The sequence below is a fragment of the Aedes aegypti genome, chromosome 1 (assembly GCF_002204515.2).
Source record: "Aedes aegypti strain LVP_AGWG chromosome 1, AaegL5.0 Primary Assembly, whole genome shotgun sequence".
Lineage (NCBI taxonomy): Eukaryota > Metazoa > Arthropoda > Insecta > Diptera > Culicidae > Aedes > Aedes aegypti.
In genome coordinates, this window is record NC_035107.1 from 144,511,593 (window position 1) to 144,535,620 (window position 24,028).

The 24,028-nt window shown below is 41.7% G+C and overlaps 1 protein-coding gene across 2 annotated transcripts; it reads left to right on the forward strand.

The window, feature by feature from the left end:
- Positions 1–5,932: 5,932 nt before the first annotated feature.
- LOC5565044 (retinol dehydrogenase 12) lies at positions 5,933–23,678 on the forward strand. 2 transcript variants are annotated; one of them, XM_001649360.2, is made up of 3 exons: positions 5,933–6,257; positions 6,363–6,735; positions 22,068–22,979. In XM_001649360.2, the coding sequence occupies exons 1-3, from the start codon at positions 6,196–6,198 to the stop codon at positions 22,629–22,631; spliced, it is 999 nt and encodes a 332-aa protein (XP_001649410.2). In that variant the 5' UTR covers positions 5,933–6,195; the 3' UTR covers positions 22,632–22,979. The 2 variants fall into 2 exon arrangements, with proteins under 2 accessions (XP_001649410.2, XP_021705279.1); XM_021849587.1 differs by having other exon boundaries at positions 5,937–6,097; positions 22,068–23,678.
- The last annotated feature ends 350 nt before the right edge of the window (positions 23,679–24,028 follow it).

The window sequence follows — 24,028 nt, forward strand, 5'->3', positions numbered from 1 at the left end:
AGCATATCAGATAGAACTTGAAATAAATGCGTTACAAGCAAAAAATCACATTCTCACATTTTTCTGTTCTTTGTTTACTTTAATTAAAGAAAAATGGTTTATTTTATTCATAGCACAGAATTTTAGGATTATAAGCCTTCAATGCATAATTTCTGAATAATCATTTATCAATATAAACCCCGTTTATGCTAGCCAAGATTAAAACGCTAAAATGCATATCACTGAGTGAATAGACCGAATATGGTTTTAGAATGGTATTTAAGCCATCTAGTATAATATTTTCTTAGCGTGTATAGGGATACTCTGAAGAAGACCGCGACCGCAATTTCTTATTTTTTACCTGAAATTTCTAATCTATTGAAAAACTATCACAACAAAAAATCTTATCGGCACTAAAAAACCTGGACGCAACTAAGGGAGTAGGACCGGATGGTATTGCACCCGTGTTCTTCAAAAATCTCTCAGAAGAACTTACCCTTCCCTTACACACTTAATCGTAGAATTTCATCTCGGTAAACTTAAATGACGAATTCAGCCGGTAAAACATATTTTTACCGAAATCCCGTTCAATTTTGACAGATGAGCAATATTGACAGATGCAAATTGACGAAAATCGGTAGTTTGCATAAATAACTGAGACTCGGTAATCTAGTTCACCAAAACAATCAGCAAACAAATACTTTTACTGAATTTCGGCAAAGTGCATCTGTCAACGCCGAAAAATCAGAGCTGCAGAAACCAACATGAGCTCGAAATGTTTTAAAACACGAAAGAGGGAAAGCGCCTACATGTAAGTATTCACATAACTTATTGTATCATGGCGTACACTTGTGCCCATAAATGATTTATTCAGACGAGTCAGCTCAGTTAATGCTATTTTTATTACACTTTTAGGAATATTCCCCGGGAAGTGCTTGAAACAATCGAAGTGCAGCGAAAGTGGTTGTGCTGCTATCATTTGTTTCAAAAAAAAAAAAAATTGTGGAAATTTAGATGTTTTCTGTGGTGGGATGGTTTGACTTTATTAACGAGATTTTTAGCCCTGGGCTAGTTCATCTCGGGACCAACGGCTTTACTTCCCTTCCGAAGGAAGTCGTCACTATAACTTTTTACGTCATAAGTGACTATGTCGGGGATGGGATTGGATCCCAGGTCCTCGGCGTGAGAGGCGAGTGTTCTAACCACTACACCAGGTCCGTCCCCAACAACAAGAGGTGGGATGGTATTTTGTAACTCAATTATATATGTAATTTTAATAAATTTGGTTCGATCATTGAAATTTATGTGGGTTTTCTTCTTCTTATTCTTCTTCCAATAGAAAAAAAAACCATTTACCGAATCTCGGTAGTGGTGTGCCGAGATTTTCAGCAAATGATTGCCGATATTTTCGTCAAATTTTGACAGCTGGGTTGATTTAACATTTTGCAGTTCAATCGGCACTTTGAACTTTTACCGAGATTTTTGCCGAAATCTCAGCTGTTGGGTTCTCGGCAATTATTTTTGCCGGCCTCGGCGAAATAAATTAAGTGTGTAGAACGCCTTTTCAACATGTCTCCAAATAATGGAAAATTCCCAGAAGCTTGGAAACCCTTATATTTGGAGCCTGTTTTAAAATCAGGTACAAAATCTGACATACGGAACTATCGCGGAATTGCCATTATCTCCTGTATAATTTTGGATTAGTTTAAATGTGATTATTACACAAATTCAATGTGATGAAAAATGGTTATGTTGATTCTGTGTAATTTCGAGGCGATGTAATATAACATCAAAAAGATACTATATTGTATATCAAATAAGGGCTCATTCATTTATTTCATAACGCTGAAAATGACCGTTTTTGACACCCACCCACCCCTTCGTAACGCTTTTTGTATGAATATTCTACAAATTTTGTATGAACCGTAACATCATGAGGACACCCACCCACCCCCTTCAGCGTTATGAAATTTGTGAATAAGCCCTAAGCGGTTACATCGGAATTTTTATGCATCGACATGATTTACATCGATGCGGATTACATTATTTTTTGCCGTGTACGCAAAATTTATCGCTTTGTGGGGCAGTGCTTGCCTGCCAATAGGTCTTCGCCAAGTCTGTCCCAATTGATCTTGCAGGTGAAGCAGTCAGCCTTCGTGCACCACCACATACCGAGGACCTTTTCGGTAGCGAGGGTATAGATGTTAAGTCGAGGCTTCTTTCAACATTTCTCGATTACTTTTTCAAATCGACGTAAGTAACTTTTATACGGTTTTGAGAAAATTAATTAGGAAAAATCACAATCTATCTTCTAAAACTGTTTTAAAATGAATCACCTTTTTAACATTTTTTTGCCGTGTACTTCGCTCAAATTTTGCATACACTCAGCTCACGTTCAAAAACTAGGTAGTTTCTATTATTTCCCACACAAATAATTATAAGAAAATGATAAGCCGTTTCATTCAGTTACTTTCGACGTTTTTCTACCAGTGTAAAATCGGCTCAAGTAGTGTTTTGTTTTGATTCGTGGTTAAGTCACTTTGTCTCTCCATACAGCGGGGCGGCGAAAGTAGTGGTTAGGTTGCGAAAGTTGAAAATCTTACTTTCGTCGTTTTGTAAATCCGGAAATTAAACGTTCTAAAAGTGAAAATTTGAGTTGGTACAGAGCGGTACGTGTAGAATTCCGCCTGCTTAACACGTAGGATCGATAAAATAAGTTTGTATACTTTTTTAACTTGAGTCTGTATGAATAAGTTTTCGAGATTTGAGTTTCCGCGAATGGCTGCGAGAACTGTCGACGAGTTAGACATCCAATTACGGATTTCGAAGCCACCTTCATTGTGAATAAACCACACAGATTTATCGTTTCCTCTATCGCTCTATCACTTCCTGATCTGTTTCGGCGCTGCTCAGCATGTCATCAACGTATGTACACCGCACGATTGCCCTTGCTGCTGATGGATGGGTGTTGCTGAAACGATCTGCGTTCATGTTCTTTACGAAATGGGCAGTTGTCGGGGAGCAGGACGCACCAAACGTCATCACTTGCATAACGTAAGTGCTGGGCTCGTCGTCTCTCAGGAAAAATCGTTGACTATGTTGATCTTCGTTGCGTATTGCGACCTGGTGAAACATTTCGCGTATATAATCACATATCGCGAAACGGTATTGTCGAAATCTGTAGAGAACGCATACATCGTCTTTTTCTTGTTACAGCGGCACGCTAGTAACAAATTTTAAATTCGTTTACCGAGGAACGATGTCGGAACCGGTCGGAGTGGTAGGCATTACTGCCGATCAAGGTAAGAGCTCTGCTTTTCAATCAAATGACGCGCATGAAGACCTCCCTCTGGACCCAAAGGTGAAATCAAATAAAAACCCTCTTCTCAAACCCGTTGGTGATAAAAAAGTACCCTCTGTCAAAAGCAAATCGTCTTTTTCTTGATACAGCGGCACGCTAGTAACAAATACGAATATAGATATTTTCTCATACATACATTTTGAAAATACAAAACGATATAATGTTCATGTATTGTCTTGATTAGCAATTCGTGTATTGTCGTACAATACAAAAACAAACCAATGAACTGTATTTCAATTAGAGATGAAAAGTATAGAATTTGTATTTTGTATGGACTGTCCCTCAACTTACCGGATATTCGTGCCAACAGTAGCAACTAATTTTATCTCCTATTGGCCGGTACGCTGATCATAAGTACTGTGCAAAAGGATAGGACAAGAAACGGTCAAGGAATGATTCCGCTACCGAAATTACTTTAGCTGTACGCTGCTGAGAAGTAGAGCTGATTTCATAACGCCGGTAACGCTTGCCGTACAAATCAAAGGGAGCTGTCACTTTTCCGAACGGAAAAATTAGCCGCTCAATTATTCCGCAAGTAAAAGTGACACTTCGCTCATACTGGATCGGCTGTCAAAATTACTTTGGTAAAAAAGAGAAATTTTACTTGAGCGCCTTACGTTTCAGGTGCATACTACGCATATAGAAATAAACATATTAATCATGGTTATATTTTTCACTAGGGGCTCATTCATTTATTTCATAACGCTGAAAATGACCATTTTTGACACCCACCCACCCCTTTGTAACGCTTTTTGTATGAATATTCTACAAGTTTTGTATGAGCCGTAACATCGTGAGGACACCCACCCACCCCCTTCAGCGTTATGAAATTTGTGAATAAGCCCTAGTTCACGAGGGGGTGGGTGGGTGTATAAAATCTCGCATACTCTGAGATAACGCCCTAAAAGCCATCGGTAGCCACGTGTGTAGCTCGTTGTTTCTGTGCAAATGAAAGAATAAGCATCCAAACCAACATCACGGGCAAGTAGATAATGACCCTTTCTTCCCTATAGCGTTGTTAAATACCATGAAAATCCATTCAAATGCTCAGAAACAACGAGCTACACACATGGTTACCAATGGCTTTTAGGGCGAGATCAGGTCAATTTAAGCCAGGCCCTAAACAACTTTATATCAATACACAGTATTCTTCGTAGCCATGATGTCCCGGGCGATAAGTGAATATCGCCCACTGTCAGTTATCAACTCTGTAAATAAAGACCATTGTTTTGTTCAATTGTTTGTTATGGTTTGATTATCAATTTTTGATATCGTTAAATCAGCTAACAATGTACCACACACACATTCAACATTTTGATGGTTTTGGAAGGGAAGCAAACATTGGAAGGCATCCTGCAAGCTTCCAAGTAAGCAATCAGTTATTTTATTGCAACACTTGCTCGATTACGGATCATAAACATTAAACAAAACATCGTATTATGATTTCACTCTCGATTCAATTTACCCGAAAATGGGTAAACACATGGAGATGTTGACTACGCTAGAAGTCGTCTCGTGCCATGGGCCTGATTTAAGCGTTATGAAATATATTGTCGCACCGCCACCAAACCGGATCGCGCCAGCGAGACTCGCGACGCGCCTCAACTCGCCGCATTTTGAAATAAGTTTTTAGTGTGGCGCTGCATTCTTACGATTTTTATGAACACAGCGCACTATTCACATATTAGCTGCGACGCACGGGGCCCGAGAAAACAATAATTATAAATAAATGTTGGTCTTGATTTCTACCGGATACATACTATGAACAAGCCCTAACGTTAGGTAAACTTGAAAAAACCTAAATTTGGCTTATTCCATTGAACTTCGACGTTGGGTCGGTGCGCCTCTCTCTGTTTTTGACAACATTGCTGTTGCGGAAGGGGCAAAACTACCCAACCGTGGGTAAAAACTAAATGCAGTTCACCCAAATTTGAGTTTAACACTTCAGTCGTCGTGCTGTTGTATTTTGTACAACACTGCTGAAAAAAGCTCGCTTTCCGCTCACAACAGCAGCGTGGTGGTTCTGGCGGTGGCAAACCACGCGACGACTGGAAGGTTAAAGAACTTATTTTTTGGGTAGTCTGTTTTCTCCGTGTAATCGATGTATTATGCTTCTCGAGAATTTTTAGCATTTCGATCACTTTCTCTTTACTTTTTGTGTTGCGCGCCAGGGTCTGGTTCTAGTTGGGAACTTTGCGAATCTTTTCTGAAAACCGCAGACCCTCGAAAAAGTTGCGCGACGATCGATCATGCGCCGAGTTGTGATCAATCTAAACCATTTAAAACGCTTGCAACTTGGTACGAACATTTTTGTTCCATATGTTTTTTTTTAACGATTACACAATTATGCTTGTTGTCCACTTTAGGACTGAAGCCCTAAAAGTGATTCACTTCCTCGGCGAGATATTTTGACATTTCTTTATTTACTTATTGGCTGGCGCACAACTCGGCGCATGGGCCACCGGCGCGCAACTTGTTGGTCAGTCTGCGAATTAAAGATTCGCAATAACATTTTTTCAAAATTTGTTGCTGTGTACCAACCGGCTTTTTTGTGAACGAGTTCCAATTTATTTACTCCAAAATGCAAAGGACGGAACAACGCTCAAGCAGAGGAAGAAGACGTATCTTGTTTACCAGCCTGATCATTATTCAAACTCAGATCACTGGTTATCACTCGTTATCTACGCCTGTTTTTTGTTTTAATTAAAACAACGTTCCTTATCATAAGTTTTGCTACCCAATTTCATTACGAGCAAGGTAAAGTGTTGCATTAGGTATTGCTGTTCAGTGTTAGAATAAACTCCGTCAAATTTAGCGGTGAATGCGCTTCATATTTTGTACAAAAAATCTTTGTGATGAGATTGATGCAGAAGTTTGCTTTGCTTTTAACCATCGGCACTGTTACCTATGCAATTCGGTAATCTTCCTTCAATATCGCTTCGCAATCTGCACATTCTGTTAAATTATTGCTCATCTGATATGTCGATTGTTCGATTAATCGATTATTCCGACTATTTTGCAGGTGGTTCTACATTGGTCGGCTTTATCGGAACAAACGAAAGTTCACCGGGCGCGAATTGATAGTCATTACCGGAGCAACTTCCGGAATAGGATTAGCTTTGGTTCAGGAACTTTCCTCCAGGAATTGTCACCTAGTTCTGGGCTGTCGCAGCCTAACTAGCGGCATTCTGCTTCGGAAGCAACTTGAGCGGCAAAGTGGTCCGGATATAACGGTGGACATTTTTGAACTGAATCTGAGCAGCTTGAAAAGCGTCGTTCGATTTGTGGACAACGTCTCCAATCTGCGAAAACCGATATACGCTTTGGTCAATAACGCAGGAATATTCTATGCCCGCCCTGGCCTGACGGTTGACGGAATCGAGCAAACTTTCCAGGTTGGTACTAACTTAAAAAGGGTGGCCACAAACTCGGGAAATGGGACGAAAAAGTCGAAAACCAGAATGTAGTCTACATGTACAGATTAGAGGGTCTTGTTTCCCGGGCTCGAAAAAATCCCGGGATCCGGGATTTTATTTTTCACAATCCCGGGAAATCCCGGGATTAAATCAAATTTTTCTAAAATGGCCAAAAATCGGCCGGCGCAGGATTCTGAAGCAAAGTTTAGCTGTATAGAGTAGCTTCGAAATAACGTAATCTGATTTTTATGGATCAGTTGAAATTTAATCACCAAAAAATAACACCATTCTTCATTTACCAATATAATTGAAATCTTCCTGCCTTTTTAAGAGTTGACACAATTGCTGCCAGCATGTCATACCAGGATAATAAGGTAGAAAAATTTACCACCAAAGCATGAAGATGACATTTATATTTAAAAACAAAAACGTTTCTAAAATTTTGTTTCTAGTTATTAAGTTTTATTTTGTTAGGTTTTGAAATTGAATTGGAAATTACGTTACAAGCGTACCAGAAAGATTATACAAATTCAAACGCAAAACCCCACATAACCTCAATAAAATCCTTATATAGCGAGCTAAAAGCAATAACAAATAAACATCCATGCATTAACAGTGACCAGAACAACATGCCGTTTGTTTTGAACCATAATTTGATAATTACATAGTATTTTCTAGTGCAATATACAATTTCGGGAAATCCCGGGATTTTCTAAAATATCCCGGGATTCGGGATTTTTCAGATCCCGGGATTTCCCGGGATTTTTGTCCCGGGATTCCCGGGACAAGACCCTCTAGTACAGATAGAGTAATTTTATCTTATTTCTCAATTTTGTCTAGAATGTGTCATATAAATAAATACAAAAATCGAATTTAGGACTAAACCATTCAATTCCAGTAGAGTTTATATCCTTTGACAGATACGCGTATTTTGACTTCAACTGTTAGGCCGTCATCGATGTCGTGTCCTTTAAGACTCGACTTCAAGTTATCCCGAGAGGTCGTAAAGTCAAAAGTTTCGCAATGTTGATTATATATTGTCATCATTCGATTTATTGGGCCAAATTTGGCGTTATTTGTTCGAAAACGATTTTTTTTATTTATTAAATTCATCAACATGCTTTGTAGCCCCAAATGATATTATTTAAACTAAGGACAGCAATTCAAATTAAAAAAAAAACTATATCACAAACATAATCTTGGTCACAGTCTCAAACATAATCATAAACGTTGCCAGGCAATTAAAAAAAAGACATTTGGGTGGGCTTCGTGGCCGTGCGGTTAGCGGCGTCAGTCGTTTAGGCATATTGTGTCACGGGGTGTGGGTTCGATTCCCACTCCGGTCGGTGGAAACTTTTCGTCAAACGAAAAATTCATCACTGGTAATGTTAGTGATCTGAACGTCTGTGCAGCCTTTGGCTGAAGACGGTGTAAATTGTCTTTTTTTTTAATTAAAAACTTCAAAAGTCCTCGACGAAGCGATTCACGGGTGAGGTGGAAGTCGAACAGGCAATTTTGTTGAAGACGCGCGCTGGATACCGATGATCGCCCCATGCATTTCGTAATTAGTTTTTCGTAGTGGCAAGCGTAGCATAACATTGTTCCGGAGTGATCGTGAATGGGGGTGTAAATCTTTTTTTTTTTCCAGGATGAAGGCACAATCTATCCGTCCTTTTAGCGTGTCTGCAACCGTTTACCTGAAATAGCACTGTCGTTGGACGAAGTGTGCTTGAAATGCAAACGTTGGATGTTTCCAAAGCTAGCGGTCCCGATGGTATTCCAAATATTTGTATCAAAAGTTGCGTCGAAGCGTTCGCACTTCCTTTACACAAATTGTTTAATTTTTCCCTTTCTTGTGGCTATTTCCCGGCGCTATGGAAGATCTCGCACATCGTTCCTGTTCATAAAAAGGGTTTCAAGTTGCCTGTGGAAAATTACCGTGAAATAGCCATTCTATCCGCAATACCTACTGAAAATGTTTGAAAGCCTAATCTATGACCAGCTTCATTCATGGATTGAACCGCGTATTTCATCATGCCAACATGCACACCAAATTTTTATTGCTGTAAACCAGCAAATTTTTGCTGATTTTTTTTGTGCTGTAAATTCAGCAATCGATCCAGCAAAATAAAATTTACTGAATCTTTCAGCAAACCCAATTCTCATCAAAGTGACAGCTAGTTTGCTGACCATCCAGCAAAGCATATTTGAATTTGCTGATCAACCAGTAATTGACTATTAGTTTTTCTTGTGGGATATTTTGCTGATTTCCAGCAATTTCAGGTCGCCACCAACCGCTTAGTGATAAATCTATAGCTAATGTTCATTACTGTTCTTATGAAAATTAAATAAAATGCTTTTGCGTTGCATTTCATAGACATTTATTTTCACAAAAATAAACACTGCGCTTTGGGGACAATCATAAGGTAGAGGCAAAGCACCGTCTGCCGTTCCGGTTTTGTTACCATCCTAAAAAAAACACTCAAATGATTCTTCAATATTTAATACTTTACTGAATATAGTACTTACCAGAAATGATATTCCGAAGGATGTCCGAAAAATTTGACTAGTTGGTTAAATTTGTATCGCAATTTCATGCTAATAACGAAACGAGTGCGAGAGATTTTTTTTAATTTTAAGTTTGTCGGTTGACAAGAACAACTACTTTTTGCTGGTTTTTCAGCAAACAAAAAAATGCTGATTAGAGTACAGCAATTGTGTTTACTGGTTTACGGCAAATCTTCACACCAAATTTTTATTGCTGTAAACCAGCAAATTTTTGCTGATTTTTTTTGTGCTGTAAATTCAGCAATCGATCCAGCAAAATAAAATTTACTGAATCTTTCAGCAAACCCAATTCTCATCAAAGTGACAGCTAGTTTGCTGACCATCCAGCAAAGCATATTTGAATTTGCTGATCAACCAGTAATTGACTATTAGTTTTTCTTGTGGGATATTTTGCTGATTTCCAGCAATTTCAGGTCGCCAGCAACCGCTTAGTGATAAATCTATAGCTAATGTTCATTACTGTTCTTATGAAAATTAAATAAAATGCTTTTGCGTTGCATTTCATAGACATTTATTTTCACAAAAATAAACACTGCGCTTTGGGGACAATCATAAGGTAGAGGCAAAGCACCGTCTGCCGTTCCGGTTTTGTTACCATCCTAAAAAAAACACTCAAATGATTCTTCAATATTTAATACTTTACTGAATATAGTACTTACCAGAAATGATATTCCGAAGGATGTCCGAAAAATTTGACTAGTTGGTTAAATTTGTATCGCAATTTCATGCTAATAACGAAACGAGTGCGAGAGATTTTTTTTAATTTTAAGTTTGTCGGTTGACAAGAACAACTACTTTTTGCTGGTTTTTCAGCAAACAAAAAAATGCTGATTAGAGTACAGCAATTGTGTTTACTGGTTTACGGCAAATCTTCAATTTGATTGCTGGTTATCAATCATCTGACATACAATTTACTGAAAATCAGTAAATCCGATGACGTTGACAGGTAACCAGCAAGTTAGATTGCTGAATTCCAGTAAACAATTTTAGAAATGCTGTAGATCAGTAAAATGGTGAATTGCTGAATTGGTTCCAGCAAACGAAATTGCTGGAAGATTGATGGAAAATTTGGTGTGTTCAATTTGATTGCTGGTTATCAATCATCTGACATACAATTTACTGAAAATCAGTAAATCCGATGACGTTGACAGGTAACCAGCAAGTTAGATTGCTGAATTCCAGTAAACAATTTTAGAAATGCTGTAGATCAGTAAAATGGTGAATTGCTGAATTGGTTCCAGCAAACGAAATTGCTGGAAGATTGATGGAAAATTTGGTGTGTGGGTTCCTGAAAAAGCGCTCTACGACCACTAATCTGGCTGAATTTGTGTTTCGAACTTCCCAGTGGATGATGGATGGACTACAAGTGGACACAATATATACAGACATGTCTAAAGCGTTCGATGTAATTAACATTAATGCCATTCTGTCAGTTTTGGCAAAAAACCCGGCAATGAAGGTCAAATTCTTTGGAAATTCGAACCCAATACGTTAAGCTACACCAAACGAGATCGAAATCACTTTGTGTTAATTCCGGGGTGCCTCAAGGTAGCCATTTGGGCCCTTTGCTCTTCATCCTTGTCATGAATGAATTGCATAGCTACCTCGATGGACTCTATATCCTCATTTACGCCGATGATGTCAAAACATTCATTATTGTAAGTTGTTTGAAGTATTGTCGGAATTGTTGATATAGACAACGAGCATGCCACTCTGCACCTCTTTAAGGTGACATCTTTATGTTGCGCCTCTCTCTGTTGTAGGTCTTTAGCAACAGCAGCATCATTGCGCATCACGCGCCAAAAGCAAAAGTGAAAGTGAATTCGAACAGTTAAGATCGTTGTTGAATAAAGTTCCGTTTATTTGTTAAATTAATCAAACTCGGCATTTCATTCCGCTGTAACCTCAACTCCAATAGGTTATTGGCCCAGTTAGCGTTGGAAGTGCTTGAGTTTTGAGGACATTTGTAGCGTGGTAGTGGATTTTCGGATCGGAAGTGTCGTCGGTGTGCTTGTGAAAAACAAGATGGCGGACACAAAAGCGACGGTCGAAAGGTTGAACGACGGAAATTACGCGGTGTGGAAGTTTAAAATGCGTTTGCTTCTGACAAAGGAGAAGCTGCTGAGAGTGGTCATCGATCCGAAACCGGAAGCTGCTGATGCGACCTGGACCTCGGAAGACGAGAAGGCGCAAGCACTGATCGGTCTGGCTTTGGAGGACACTCAGCTAATCCACGTGATGACGAAGCAAACGGCAAAGGAGATGTGGGATGCGCTGAAGGATTACCACGAGCGCTCATCTCTGTCCAGCATAATCCACGTAGTGCGACAGTTGATTACCATCCGGATGGCAGAAGATGGTAACATGGCGGAACATCTCAAGCAGATGACGGCGTTACGGCTCCGCTTGTCTGCTCTGGGTGAGGAAGTGAAGGACAACTGGTTCGTCGCGTTGATGCTGTCCAGCCTTCCGCGATCGTACGACGGTTTGATTGTGGCACTTGAGAGTCGACCGGATGCAGATCTTACAGTGGACTTTGTGAAGGGTAAGCTGCTTGACGAAGGTCGACGTCGTGTCGAAAGTGACTCCAGTGAGAATAAGGCTCTGGTGATAAGTTCGACAAAATCGAAAAATGTGAGTAAGCCGAAAGTGAATAGGGAGTTGTTGTGCCATTATTGCAAGAAGTCGGGCCATTTCCGGCGTGATTGCCAGAAGCTGGCACAGGACAAGCGTGGGAAGGAGAAGTCCGATGGCCCGAAGGCAAACGTCGCAATCAATTCAGATTCCAGTTTCGAGGTGTGTTTAGCAGCGGGTAGAGTCGGCGGATCCGGTTTCTGGTACCTGGATTCTGGTGCAACGTCTCACATGACCAGTGATGCATCGTTGTTGGTTGATGTGGATAAGTCCAAGGCAACGGCGGTTTGCCTGGCGGACGGAAAATCCATTCAATCGTCGGGAAGCGGTACAGGTAAGCTTGTCTCTTACAACGGAGATGGTGTGAAAATGAATGTGCGGCTCGACAACGTTTTGCACGTCCCGTCTCTTGCTGGTAACCTGCTGTCGGTGAGTAGAATCACGGATTTGGGGTTTCGGGTTCTGTTCGAGCAGAAGGAGTGCCGTATTCTGAAAGGAGAAAAATCAGTGCTAGTTGGGCAACGTAAAGGAGGGTTGTACCACTTGAAGCAAGCTCCGGAGAAGGCGTTTCTAGCGAATCCGAAGCATTCCGATTCGTGCAAGCATCTGTGGCACCGACGTTTCGGGCATCGCGATATGCAAGCTGTGGACAAAATAGTGCGGAACAATCTGGGTTACGGGTTGAAGCTTGATCCATGCGAAGTGCGGTCGGTTTGTGGTCCGTGTTGTGAGGGGAAAATGGTTCGTGAATCGTTCCCAAAAGTATCGGACAGTAAATCTTGCGCGGTGGGAGATCTTGTGCACACCGACTTGGGTGGTCCGATGGAAGAGGAAACGCCCAGTGGAAATCGGTTTTATATCGTGTTGGTAGACGATTACTCGCGTTACAGTGCAGTGCACCTGTTGCGGCGTAAATCGGACGCTGATGAACGCATTCGGGAATTTTGCAATCTGGTGAAGAATCAGTTTGGGCATTTTCCTAAGAAGATTCGATCCGACGGTGGTGGCGAATATATGAACGATTCGTTGCGGAAGTATTTCGCGTGTTGTGGTATTGTGCACGAAGTGACGGCGCCGTATTCTCCACAGCAGAACGGTGTCGCGGAACGGAAGAATCGTTATCTTGTCGAGATGCTTCGGTGTATGCTTGCGGAGTCGAAGTTGCCTAAAAGGTTTTGGGGCGAGGCGATTTGCACTGCAAACTATTTGCAGAATCGTCTGCCGTCGTCTGTCGTGACCAAGATACCGTACGAGCTCTGGCATGGGAAGAAGCCCTCGTATGGACATCTGCGGATCTTCGGTTCGGAAGCGTATGTACATATTCCCAAGGAAAAACGACGCAAGCTGGACCACAAGGCAGAGAAGATGGTGTTCGTGGGCTACGCTGAAGGTCGGAAAGCGTATCGTTTCTTGAACCCTGAAACGGATATGATTAAGATTAGTAGGGATGCCAAATTTCTGGAATTGTGTGGCACAGAAGAAACTGTTCGGCGCCGGAATCAGGAAACAGGAGGAGTACTGGAAGTACCGCTGACGTGGCCATCTGAGAATGAGCGGCGGTGTGAGCCGGAATGGGCTGAAGTAGAGCAATTTGAAGATGCTCAGGAACTCAACGAGACGTTCAACGAAAGTGTTTCGGAAGGCGATGGATCATTCCATGGATTCTCTTCGGACGAAATAGCACGGCGTTCGAATCGAGCTACGAAAGGGGTTGCGCCGCGTCGCTTGATCGAGGAGATTTTCGCTGCGGAATCGCTGGATCCGGACGAGGTGGAACCGAAGACCTTGAAGGAAGCGGTGACCTGTGAAAAACAGGAATTGTGGAAAGCGGCGATGGTTGATGAGCTGAAATCCCACCAGCAAAACGGAACGTGGGAGCTCGTTGACTTACCTGTCGGACGGAAAACAGTTGGTTGCCGCTGGGTGTACAAGCTTAAGAGGAATGCATCCGGCGAGATTACCAAATACAAGGCACGTCTGGTGGCTCAGGGATATTCCCAGAAATATGGTGTCGATTACGACGAAGTTTTCGCACCGGTAACCAGCCACACTACTCTGCGGGTGCTGTTAGCCGTGGCAAGCAAGAGGAAAATGACGTTGAAACATTTTGATGTGAAAACGGCCTACTTGTACGGTGATTTGAACGAGCAAATCTTCATGAGGCAGCCGCCTGGATACGCAGTGAAGGGGCGAGAAAATATGGTGTGTCGCTTGAAAAAGAGCATCTATGGACTCAAACAGTCAGCGCGGTGCTGGAATCAGCGACTTCATAGTGTTCTCGTGGAAATGGGTTTCGAACAAAGTGCGACCGATCCGTGCCTTTATACGAAAGTAGTAGACGGGAAACGTGTTTACCTACTGGTATATGTGGACGATATTATGATTGGCTGTGAAGATGGGGCTCGAATTGACTCGGTGTACAAAGTGTTGAAGCGGTATTTCGAAGTGACGAATCTCGGAGAACCGAGTGACTTTCTTGGACTGAAGATTGAGAGAATCGACGGGAAATACAGTGTTTCGGTGGAAGGTTACATCGATCGTGTTGCGGATAGATTTGGTCTCCGTGATGCGAAGCGGGCTAAAACGCCAATGGACGAAGGTTTCACTAGTTCTGAGGACAAAAGTGCAAAACTGCCGGATGAGAACGAATATCGTAGTCTCGTCGGCGCGCTGCTCTACATTTCTGTCTGTACTAGGCCAGATGTAGCAGCTAGCGTAGCGATATTGGGCCGGAAAGTGTGTTCGCCGACTGAAGCGGATTGGGTGGCGGCAAAACGTGTTGTCCGTTACCTGAAGGCAACGAAAAAGTGGAAACTGGTGTACGGTGACGAAGGTGGAGAACTGATCGGCTATTCGGATGCTGATTGGGCCGGCGACGCAGGTACAAGAAAGTCCACAACAGGTTTTGTCTTCCACTATGCCGGTGGAGCTGTATCGTGGGTTAGTCGGAGGCAAAGTTGCGTCACTCTGTCTTCGATGGAGTCCGAATATGTGGCGCTGAGTGAAGCTAGTCAGGAGTTGATCTGGCTGCGGAAGCTGTTGGCAGAAATGGGCGAGAAGCTTGAAGGTCCTGTCACGGTAATGGAGGACAATCAAAGTTGCATCCAATTTGTCAGCTCGGATCGCAGAAGTCGTCGGTCAAAGCACATTGAAGTGAAGCAGCATTTTGTGAGACAACTGAGTGAGGAAGGAACCATGAAGCTGCAGTACTGTCCAACGGAGGATATGGTGGCTGATGTACTCACTAAACCGGTGGGTGCAATAAAGATGCAGAAGTTTGCAAGCATGATGGGTTTGTCATAGGCTGGCAATGTTCGTTGAGGAGGAGTGTTGATATAGACAACGAGCATGCCACTCTGCACCTCTTTAAGGTGACATCTTTATGTTGCGCCTCTCTCTGTTGTAGGTCTTTAGCAACAGCAGCATCATTGCGCATCACGCGCCAAAAGCAAAAGTGAAAGTGAATTCGAACAGTTAAGATCGTTGTTGAATAAAGTTCCGTTTATTTGTTAAATTAATCAAACTCGGCATTTCATTCCGCTGTAACCTCAACTCCAATAGGAATCTACAACGATATGTTAAGCTGTTCTCCAACTTTTGTATGCAGTTTGATCTAATGGTCAATGTATCTAAATGCAACGTGTTGTCTTTCTCTAGAAAGCTTAATACAATCCACTATGACTATCGAATGAGTGCAAATTTCATACATCGATCGTTTTGTGTGAATGACTTGGGCGTAGACCTCGATAGTGAACTATCCTTCACTAAACATATTGACAAGGTAATCGCAAAAGCTAATGCCATGTTTGGAATGATTAGACGGCTTGGACAGGAATTCGATGATCCGTACACAATAATTTTTCTCTACGATGGATTAGTTCATTCGAATATTGAGTATGGTGGGATAGTTTGGCAGCCATATTAAGAAACTCATAGAACAAGAATCGAAAGTGTACAGAAAAAGTTTGTTAAGTTTGTACTTCGGAACCTTGGGAGGAGAGACGTTTTTCCGGATTATAATCAAACCCTAAGAGCTCTGCAGACGTCCCTTCAGGTGGGAATTAGCTCTATACCAATCAGTTGGCATCGACTCTCGTAGCTTAGCAGTTGGAACGGGTTTCTCCATGGCAGTTTCCGAAGTGTAATTCAGGATCTTTTCTTTTGACGGTCGCAGTGGGGAAAACTCTCCACTGCGCGCCAGTTGCTCTGTTACTATTACTTGTCTGGTTATCGCCACTTTCATCTCTGCTGCTGCTTCTTCCAAGCGATGCGTTTTTACCGACGCTCCGACTGGCAGAGGGCGGTGCCACCCGCTTACTCGCCGTCGAAGCGGAGTGGCTGATCGCTGGCACAATCTCGCTGCTGTTCCTGCTGTTCATTCCAAGCGATGCGTCGCACACTATACATTCGTCAATAAACTGTCCGTTGATTGACTCAGTCGGTCGACCAATGAGCGGTCGATTGATGTGGAAGTTTGTTGCATATAAAAGCTTGAGCTTTGTTTTTTTTTTCATTCATTATGGCTCAATCTCTAATACTACAAATCCAGAGTCTATGAATGGAGAGTTGCGCGAAGAGACTTCTTTGAATGGTTGTTCTTCTTCGTCTTCGAAAAAAGCCCCTATCTGTTTTGCTGGTCTGCTCGATAGGTAGATGGTTTGACAGTTCGATAGGTAGATTTGGTTTCACTCTTTGCGCAACTCTCCATTCATAGACTCTGTACAAATCCTTTCGGAGCCGTTGTCATAAGCGGGGCTCCAGATCGTGGAACAGTATTCCAAAGTGGAGCACACGAGCGAGCAATATAGGGACTTTAAGCAGTACACGTCTGTGACGTTCTTTGCAATCCTGAAGATGAATCCCAATGTTCTGGATGCCTTGTTGACAATGTATGAAACATGCGGCTTGAATGTCAGCTTTGAATCCAGAATCACCCCAAGATCCTTCACTTGGTTCACACGATCGATTATAGTTCCCAGCAGGCAGTAGTCAAATATTATCGGCTGTCTTTTCCTTGTAAACGTTATAATGGAATACTTCTTTGGGTTAACTACCATACGGTTCAGGAAACACCAATCGGCAAAGTGATCAAGCTGTTGCAAAAATCCACAGTCGGCAATGGAGTGAATCTTAAGAAACATTTTGAGATCATCAGCATATGATAGCCGAGGATTTCTGATGGCCGAGCGAACGCCAATAAAATAGATTAAGATGATCAATGGCCTCAGGTGACTAATTTGGGGTATTCCAGACTTAGCATAAAAGCTGCCGGACCTTCGACAGGCGACCGGTTAAATAAGTTTTGAACCAACTAGAGAGACTGCCACAGACGCCGAGCCTTTCAACTTAGCGATCGCAATTCGTGATCAAACGTCAACATCCTACCGCAAAATCGCTGGTGTTTGGAAGTGATTTTAACATCCAAATTGCGAAATCATCACCTCCAAGTTAGTTCTAATACCCTCCGTTATATGAATTATGGTGGCGCGTCGATCGTCCCAAGTTTTTCGTTAAACAGTTCATCTTGTCAATTGCGGCGGACAGATCGGTGTAAATATTGTGGCGCTCATTTTAAATCCACATCCAGCGGCGGCGGTAACGCGCAGAAGATATGCGCGCAATTCAAACGCAACGTCAAAACTCAAGTAGGCTTGGATTTTTTCGTTCTTCAAGGACGCAAATGCTTCAAATTTGCTAAATCTGAAACATTTGGTGATTTTTATTATCACTGCGACGGTATATCGACATTTTCAGATAATCGCATTACATGGTGTTTGCGCTCACACCGCAGTCGGCATCATCGCTAGCGTGTGGAGAAGTTGATCCATTCAATGCACTGTCCATTGTTCGATTCCCAACGACGATGAATAGAATCGTCAGTCCAACGCTGCTATAGGCACCATCCAGTGCACTGCTGTGCGCACGGTTTAAATTGTTCGTGTCCGTACTGTGTCGCCTATTGACTGTTTAACGATAAACTTGCGACGATCGACGCGCCACCATATTTCATACATTTCATATAACGGAATGTATTAGAACTAACTTGGAGGTGATGATTTGGAGGTTATTTGGCAATTTGGAGGTTAAAATCCCCTCCAAACACTACACGCAAAAAAATTGTGCGGTAAATACTACCATTTTAGGGGGTTAACTTAAGCGCTCGCACCGGCAATTTTCAGCAGACCATAAATGCGCTTTATTTTACCATGTCTGTTTTCGAAATCAGATTGTTGTAAATTATTTCTGTCAAATGTACCAGTAATGTGGTGGGATGTACCGTAAACATAGTAAATTGGTCTGAAATTCCATGGTAGTTTCAAGAATGGGCGTATTCACCTAAAATAGTAATTTTTACCACAGAATTTTTTCCCGTGTAGCGATTTTGCGGTGGGATGTTGACGTTTGATGACGAATAAAAGGCGACTGTATATTGTATGTAGAATATAGTTTCCTTCGTTCCCCACCGAGTAGGCACGCTGCCTCTCGGTGGCAATACAATTTAAATCAGAAGCTTGAATCAGTTTGTTGTTTTCGTCGTCCCCGCTACTATACCACACAACGTAGGAACAATTTTCACAATATATTGCGTGCATTACAGGCTACTGAATCAGTTTTTGATACAAGTTCGGCCCAGTTTAAACAATTTTAATGTTATATATGCAAATGCGCCAACTTGTGGCGTAGTTGGGGGATGATTCGTTAATTGTGATTTCATACTGATTTATCCGCTATTTCTAAAATTACTGCAACAATGTTTGATATTTCTGGTAACGCTTTTTTATGTAATCAAAAAATACTGAAAAAGTATATGGAAATCCAGAATGTTTTTTCTATTTATTTTTCAATGATGTAATGATGGTATTTTTTTGTAACACCAAGAAAAACTCGGATTTTTTTGGACATACTGAAAATTCAAATCCGACGCATCTCTGATATTTCTTCAAATTTATTTTTAAATGGAATGTTATTCGTCTCCGGCATCAAATGGTTTTGTCGTTGGAACCCGATTTTTATCTGCTATTTTTTTTTTAAATTTGTCTCTCAAATTATTTGTACCATAAGAAATGATAAGAATTAGTGCAACCGAAACTTCAAAATGGGCACTGTAGATTTTTTTTCGTAAAAAGCTGGATGCCAATAAAAGAAATATTAGCTTCACAACCTCAAAGTTCACAAACAAGAAAAATCCTTGTATAAAATATTGGACATACATCGATCTAAGGTAAAATATTTCTGGAATTAGCTAAGTTTGGAATCGATTATCCTTCAGATTTGTGTCCTCCAAAGGTTATGCATAATTATTTCCAAATGATACAGTGTTAGCCTTTTCGCCGCCTTTCTGGATTTTTCGCCCCCTTGAGCATGAAAATCACCCCCAGGGGGGCGAATTCGCTCACTTTGGGAATCACTGGTCTATTTCGATTGCACCTAATGCTTGGTCGTTCAAAGGAACATTTCTGGCTGCAAGTGAAACTTCATGGCTGCTTAAAGTCTCGCTGCTGAAACCAATGCACGAGTTCACTAATTTGACGTTTGAGCGGTGCCGAATTCACTCTTTACCATGGTCACGTAAATCACATGGCACCGCTCAAACGTCAGATAGTGAACTCGTGCATCGGTCCATGGACCCTGGTCCATAGAGAACTTCTCTGGGAATAGCTGGCAAATTTCCTGAGTAGATGAACCCGTTCTCCCATCCAATTCCATTGAAGATAGCAGCCCGTACGTCTTCCGCTGCTCGTTAACGTATTTCCAGAAGAATTTGGCTCAATTTGAATTTACGATTTCACGTTGGTATCGCATGAAAAATTGACGACTTAAGCGTTGATATTCGTGGTTGAGCCTCACGTAATGGCATCTTAGAGAGGGTGTTCAAAATTTAGTATACTTGCAGAGAGCTGCTCTTTTAATTGACTTCATTTTTTCGCAGTTCTGCAGTCTGCCAAGGAAGTCGCGAAACTTGATGCACTCTTTTTGGGACGTGCCTGTCAATGACGTATGCCAAGACATGTGAAAAGGTTAAAGCAGCAGTATCAACTTCGTTACGATCCAAAACATTGTCTCAGTGAATGCTGCTCAACACTTCCGCAATACTTTGGTGGTCGGCTTTCTGGAAATCATAAGATACAATTAGTGGACGATCGACGCAATCGACGAGGAGGGTTTTTCAACGGAAATAATCAATGGAGGGTGGTGAGGGACATCCTCAACTAGTTGGCATGGGGCCACCGAAATAAAGGGTGCTTCATCCTGGGTACTGATGAAGTAAAGATCCAAGCTGCGTCCGTTCTTATTGACTACGTGATTTATCTGGGAGATCATAGCGGTACTTTAGCTGTCCAAGAGACCGGCTACACAGCCATGGATTACGGAGCGTTCGGGGTCCGGATAGAAGAAACCATTGTGTAATGGTTTCCACGAGACGGTTGGTAGGTTGAAGTCGCCTAAAACGAGGACCTCATCGACAGGAGAAACAAAAATTGATTGAGAGTGAGTTTCGATGACAGAATTGTCTCGAGTCAGATTGGGTGCAACATAAAGCGCGCACAGAAACAGTTTTCGATCGCGGAGATCAACACATAACCAAACTTGTTCTAGGCATTTCCAGGTTTCGTTTTCGATGGCCCTTGCTTTCAGTTCCCGTCGAACGGCAACAAGTACGCCACCACCAGTAGATTTCTTGCTGTTATCTGGACTCCGATCACAACGGAAAACTTCGTAATCTGGTCCAAAAATTTGAGCTTGAGCTTGATTGGCCGCCCGTGGATGCTACTCCAGTATCGCCAATAGAAATAATAAATCATAGAAGAATAATGTCGCTGGTGTTCCCTTTGTTCTCGCTCAGAAACATGTTGGGTAGATAAGTGTCAAACTGCATACATTTTCGCGTTGACATTTATAGCCCCGCCTATCTCCGCCAGCAAAAGATGTTCCTGCTGCGACGCCAGCGACATTCTTCTTCGATGGTTTATTACTTCTATTGTATCGCCAGATCAGCTGCACTTACACAAGGAACCAATCGAATGACTGTTTGGGACTAACAGACACCCTCAGTGTATAAGTGTTGGTGATCTTCTATTTTTGCTATGAACAAATAGTTTGAGTGTGATAGATTAAAAATGGAAGATAGAAGCAAGTGAGAGATTTACAACTACAAAGTACGAGGAAAGGGACGGGCCTGGGATTTAACCCATGACCTTCTGCTTATGGAGCAGAAGCGGTAGCCATTAGACCTCCAACCCCGTCATAATCTGGTCCAAAAATTTGACTAGACAATGTTCGAGAATCAAGGTACTTCTCGGTTAGAACGATGATATCAAAACTGGAACCCGAAACAGCCAAGCGGTAGTCCTCCACACATGAGTTAATTCCACCAACATTTTGATATTAACTACGATGTCCTCGAATCGTTTCGGTACAGGATCGCTGATATTCCTGTTAAAAATAAGTTCCGATCCATTTGTTGAAAATAAGTTTCGATTACGTAACTGTCGTGATGGAATGTAGAAATTCAATTTTGAAAAGATTTCCATTGAATCTATGCGTTGCGAAACAACATCGTTTACAAATGAAACCATTGCGATTTTACGCCGTTCTTCGTATGTCAATAAGCATTCAGTGGAAGAAGAACACTAAGCTGAAAAGCAGGCTCTGTCCCAGTGAGGACGTTAATGCCAAGAAGAAGAAAAGATAGAAATGTTAGTAATGAGTGTTTTATGAAATGTACACTCAGAAACACGGGTAGTCACAGAATTACTAAAGTTTATGCATTAATGACTATTTTCTGTCTGCCTCTCTTTCATTCTGCAGGGAATTTTATTCCTACCTATTTGTCAATTCACCTGGGTTGAAGCATCGCTAAGCTTCAACCCAGACGAAAGGAAATTTAGTGTAGAAATTCACAGCAAAATGAAAGAGAGGCAGGTAGAAAATAGTCATTAATGCATAAACTTTAGTGATTCTGTGACTATAATTATTTCTCAGTGTAGGGAAAACGCAGCAGTCATGCGAGTAGAATGCGATAATTTCAAAACTGAATTTAAGTGGCCACCCTTTCCTTATTATTGAAATTTATGAATCGTATTTAATATAAAAAATGTTTATTTCAGGTGAACTTTCTAAGCCAATATTTGCTAACTATATTGTTGCTGCCAAAACTGAAGCAGTATCCTGACAACAGCCGGGTGATAATCGTGTCTTCAAAGGCTCACCAAGCGATTGATCGATTTCCTGATTTGGAGCTCCATCGAGAGTTTGACGACTGTTCGGCTAATCGTTTCAGAGCTTATCAGTACAGCAAGTTCAGTTTAGTTACTTTTGCTCACAAGCTCTCATCGATATTGGAAAACTCCAGCGTGTCCGTTCACTGCGTCGATCCTGAGAACGTTGAGACCAACATCTACAGAAGTTTTCCGCCCTTATCGAACAAGCTCCTGTTTTATTTGCAAAAGCCTCTAAGGTTTTTCTTGATCAAAACTCCAAGAGAGGGGGCTCAAGGTTTGCTGTATGCAATTCTTTCCCCAGAGGTCCCAAGGTTCTACATCGTAAAACATTACTCTAATTTGGACGAGCAGCAAGAAGTGAATCCTCGAGTCTACAATCCTATCGTAGGGGACACATTATGGAAGCTGAGTCGTCAACTGTGCCGCGAGCATCTCCTGGAGATGATCTAGTGCCGAAAGTTTGGAGAAACGATGTCAAAGGATTGCGTAAAGAGTTGATCAGCTTCCGGTTCATATCCTTGGACAAACCAACCCTAGAAGCCCGTTGTCTGATAAAAGTGAGCGAGGTAAGCGATCTCGCTAGCAAGGAATCCAAAATACTCATCCAGTGCGTAACAATCCCTGAACAATGGGTCACCATTGGAAGTGGCCTGTCTCCCATCGATTGCTACGTGGAACTTTTCCTCATGGAAATGCTACCCAACGAGAAAAGTAAATGTACCATCACATGTAAAGATCACCTGCAAATTAGCTTCGTCCTCGAGTTGTTACAAGTCGAAACCCCGGTTCTCCACTTTACCAAATCTCCCAAAGAAAACCTCTGCCTGGCTAAGAAATACAAAGAGAACGGAGTGAAAATGTTCCCCAAATACCCACTATTTGCTCACGCATACTTCAACCGCGCTGCCAAATGTCTACTCTCCTGCGAACCGCTGGAAGCTTTGGACCCTGAACGAGAGGGAGCGGACACCATCAGCGAGATGCAAGCCCTGTTGGAAACGCTTTACCTCAACATTTCTGCCTGCCTAATCAAGGAACAACGCTTTGACGATGTGCTTCAAATCTTGAAGTTCGTAGATCGTAAGGAAAACCCTTCGGAAAAGGCCATCTACCGGTTGGCGCTGGCTCAGTTCCACGTCGAACAGTATCCGGAAGCCATCAAAACTCTGAAGAGAATCGATTACGCCGCCAGCAAGGAGTGCGCGGCTTTGTACCAGCGGATCAAAACCTCGTGGCAGCAGGATCAGAGCAAGTATAATAATATGGTGAAGAAAATGTTTGGCTAATTGGTATAAAGTATAAAGTCCCTATTATCTATGAGGTAAGATTTGAAGACACTTTGAACATTCGTCATTTCATGTTAAGATTGTTTGTATGAAAGTTAAAAATGAATGGTATGACGCGTAATTAACGGATTATCCATAATCATTGCTTTGTAAAATTATTGTAACTCTCTTAAAAAGGATATGCGAATAACATACTATTATTTTTTCGAAAGCCCTTATCTAATCTAAAAGCCATATGTTCTCCTGCCTATCACAAGATAAATTATATCAGTAACACATGTAGCAGATCTCTTTTTAGAGATTTGGGCATTATTTCAATGCAAGTCTCTAAAAAGTCTTCAATTTCAATAGGTCTCTAAAGACTCTTTTTTAACCAGAATGTCACTTTAACTCCTGATAGTGGAGGCAGGATTTGCAGAAAGAAATCAAGAAACGTTTTGCACAATTAAGAAACAAAAATTAAAAAAAGGGATCCGATTTGGACACTGGCTCTAAGCCCTTTTGGAAATTATCTAAAATCTTGAAAAAACCTCAGAAGCCAATACCGGCATTGAAAGAGGA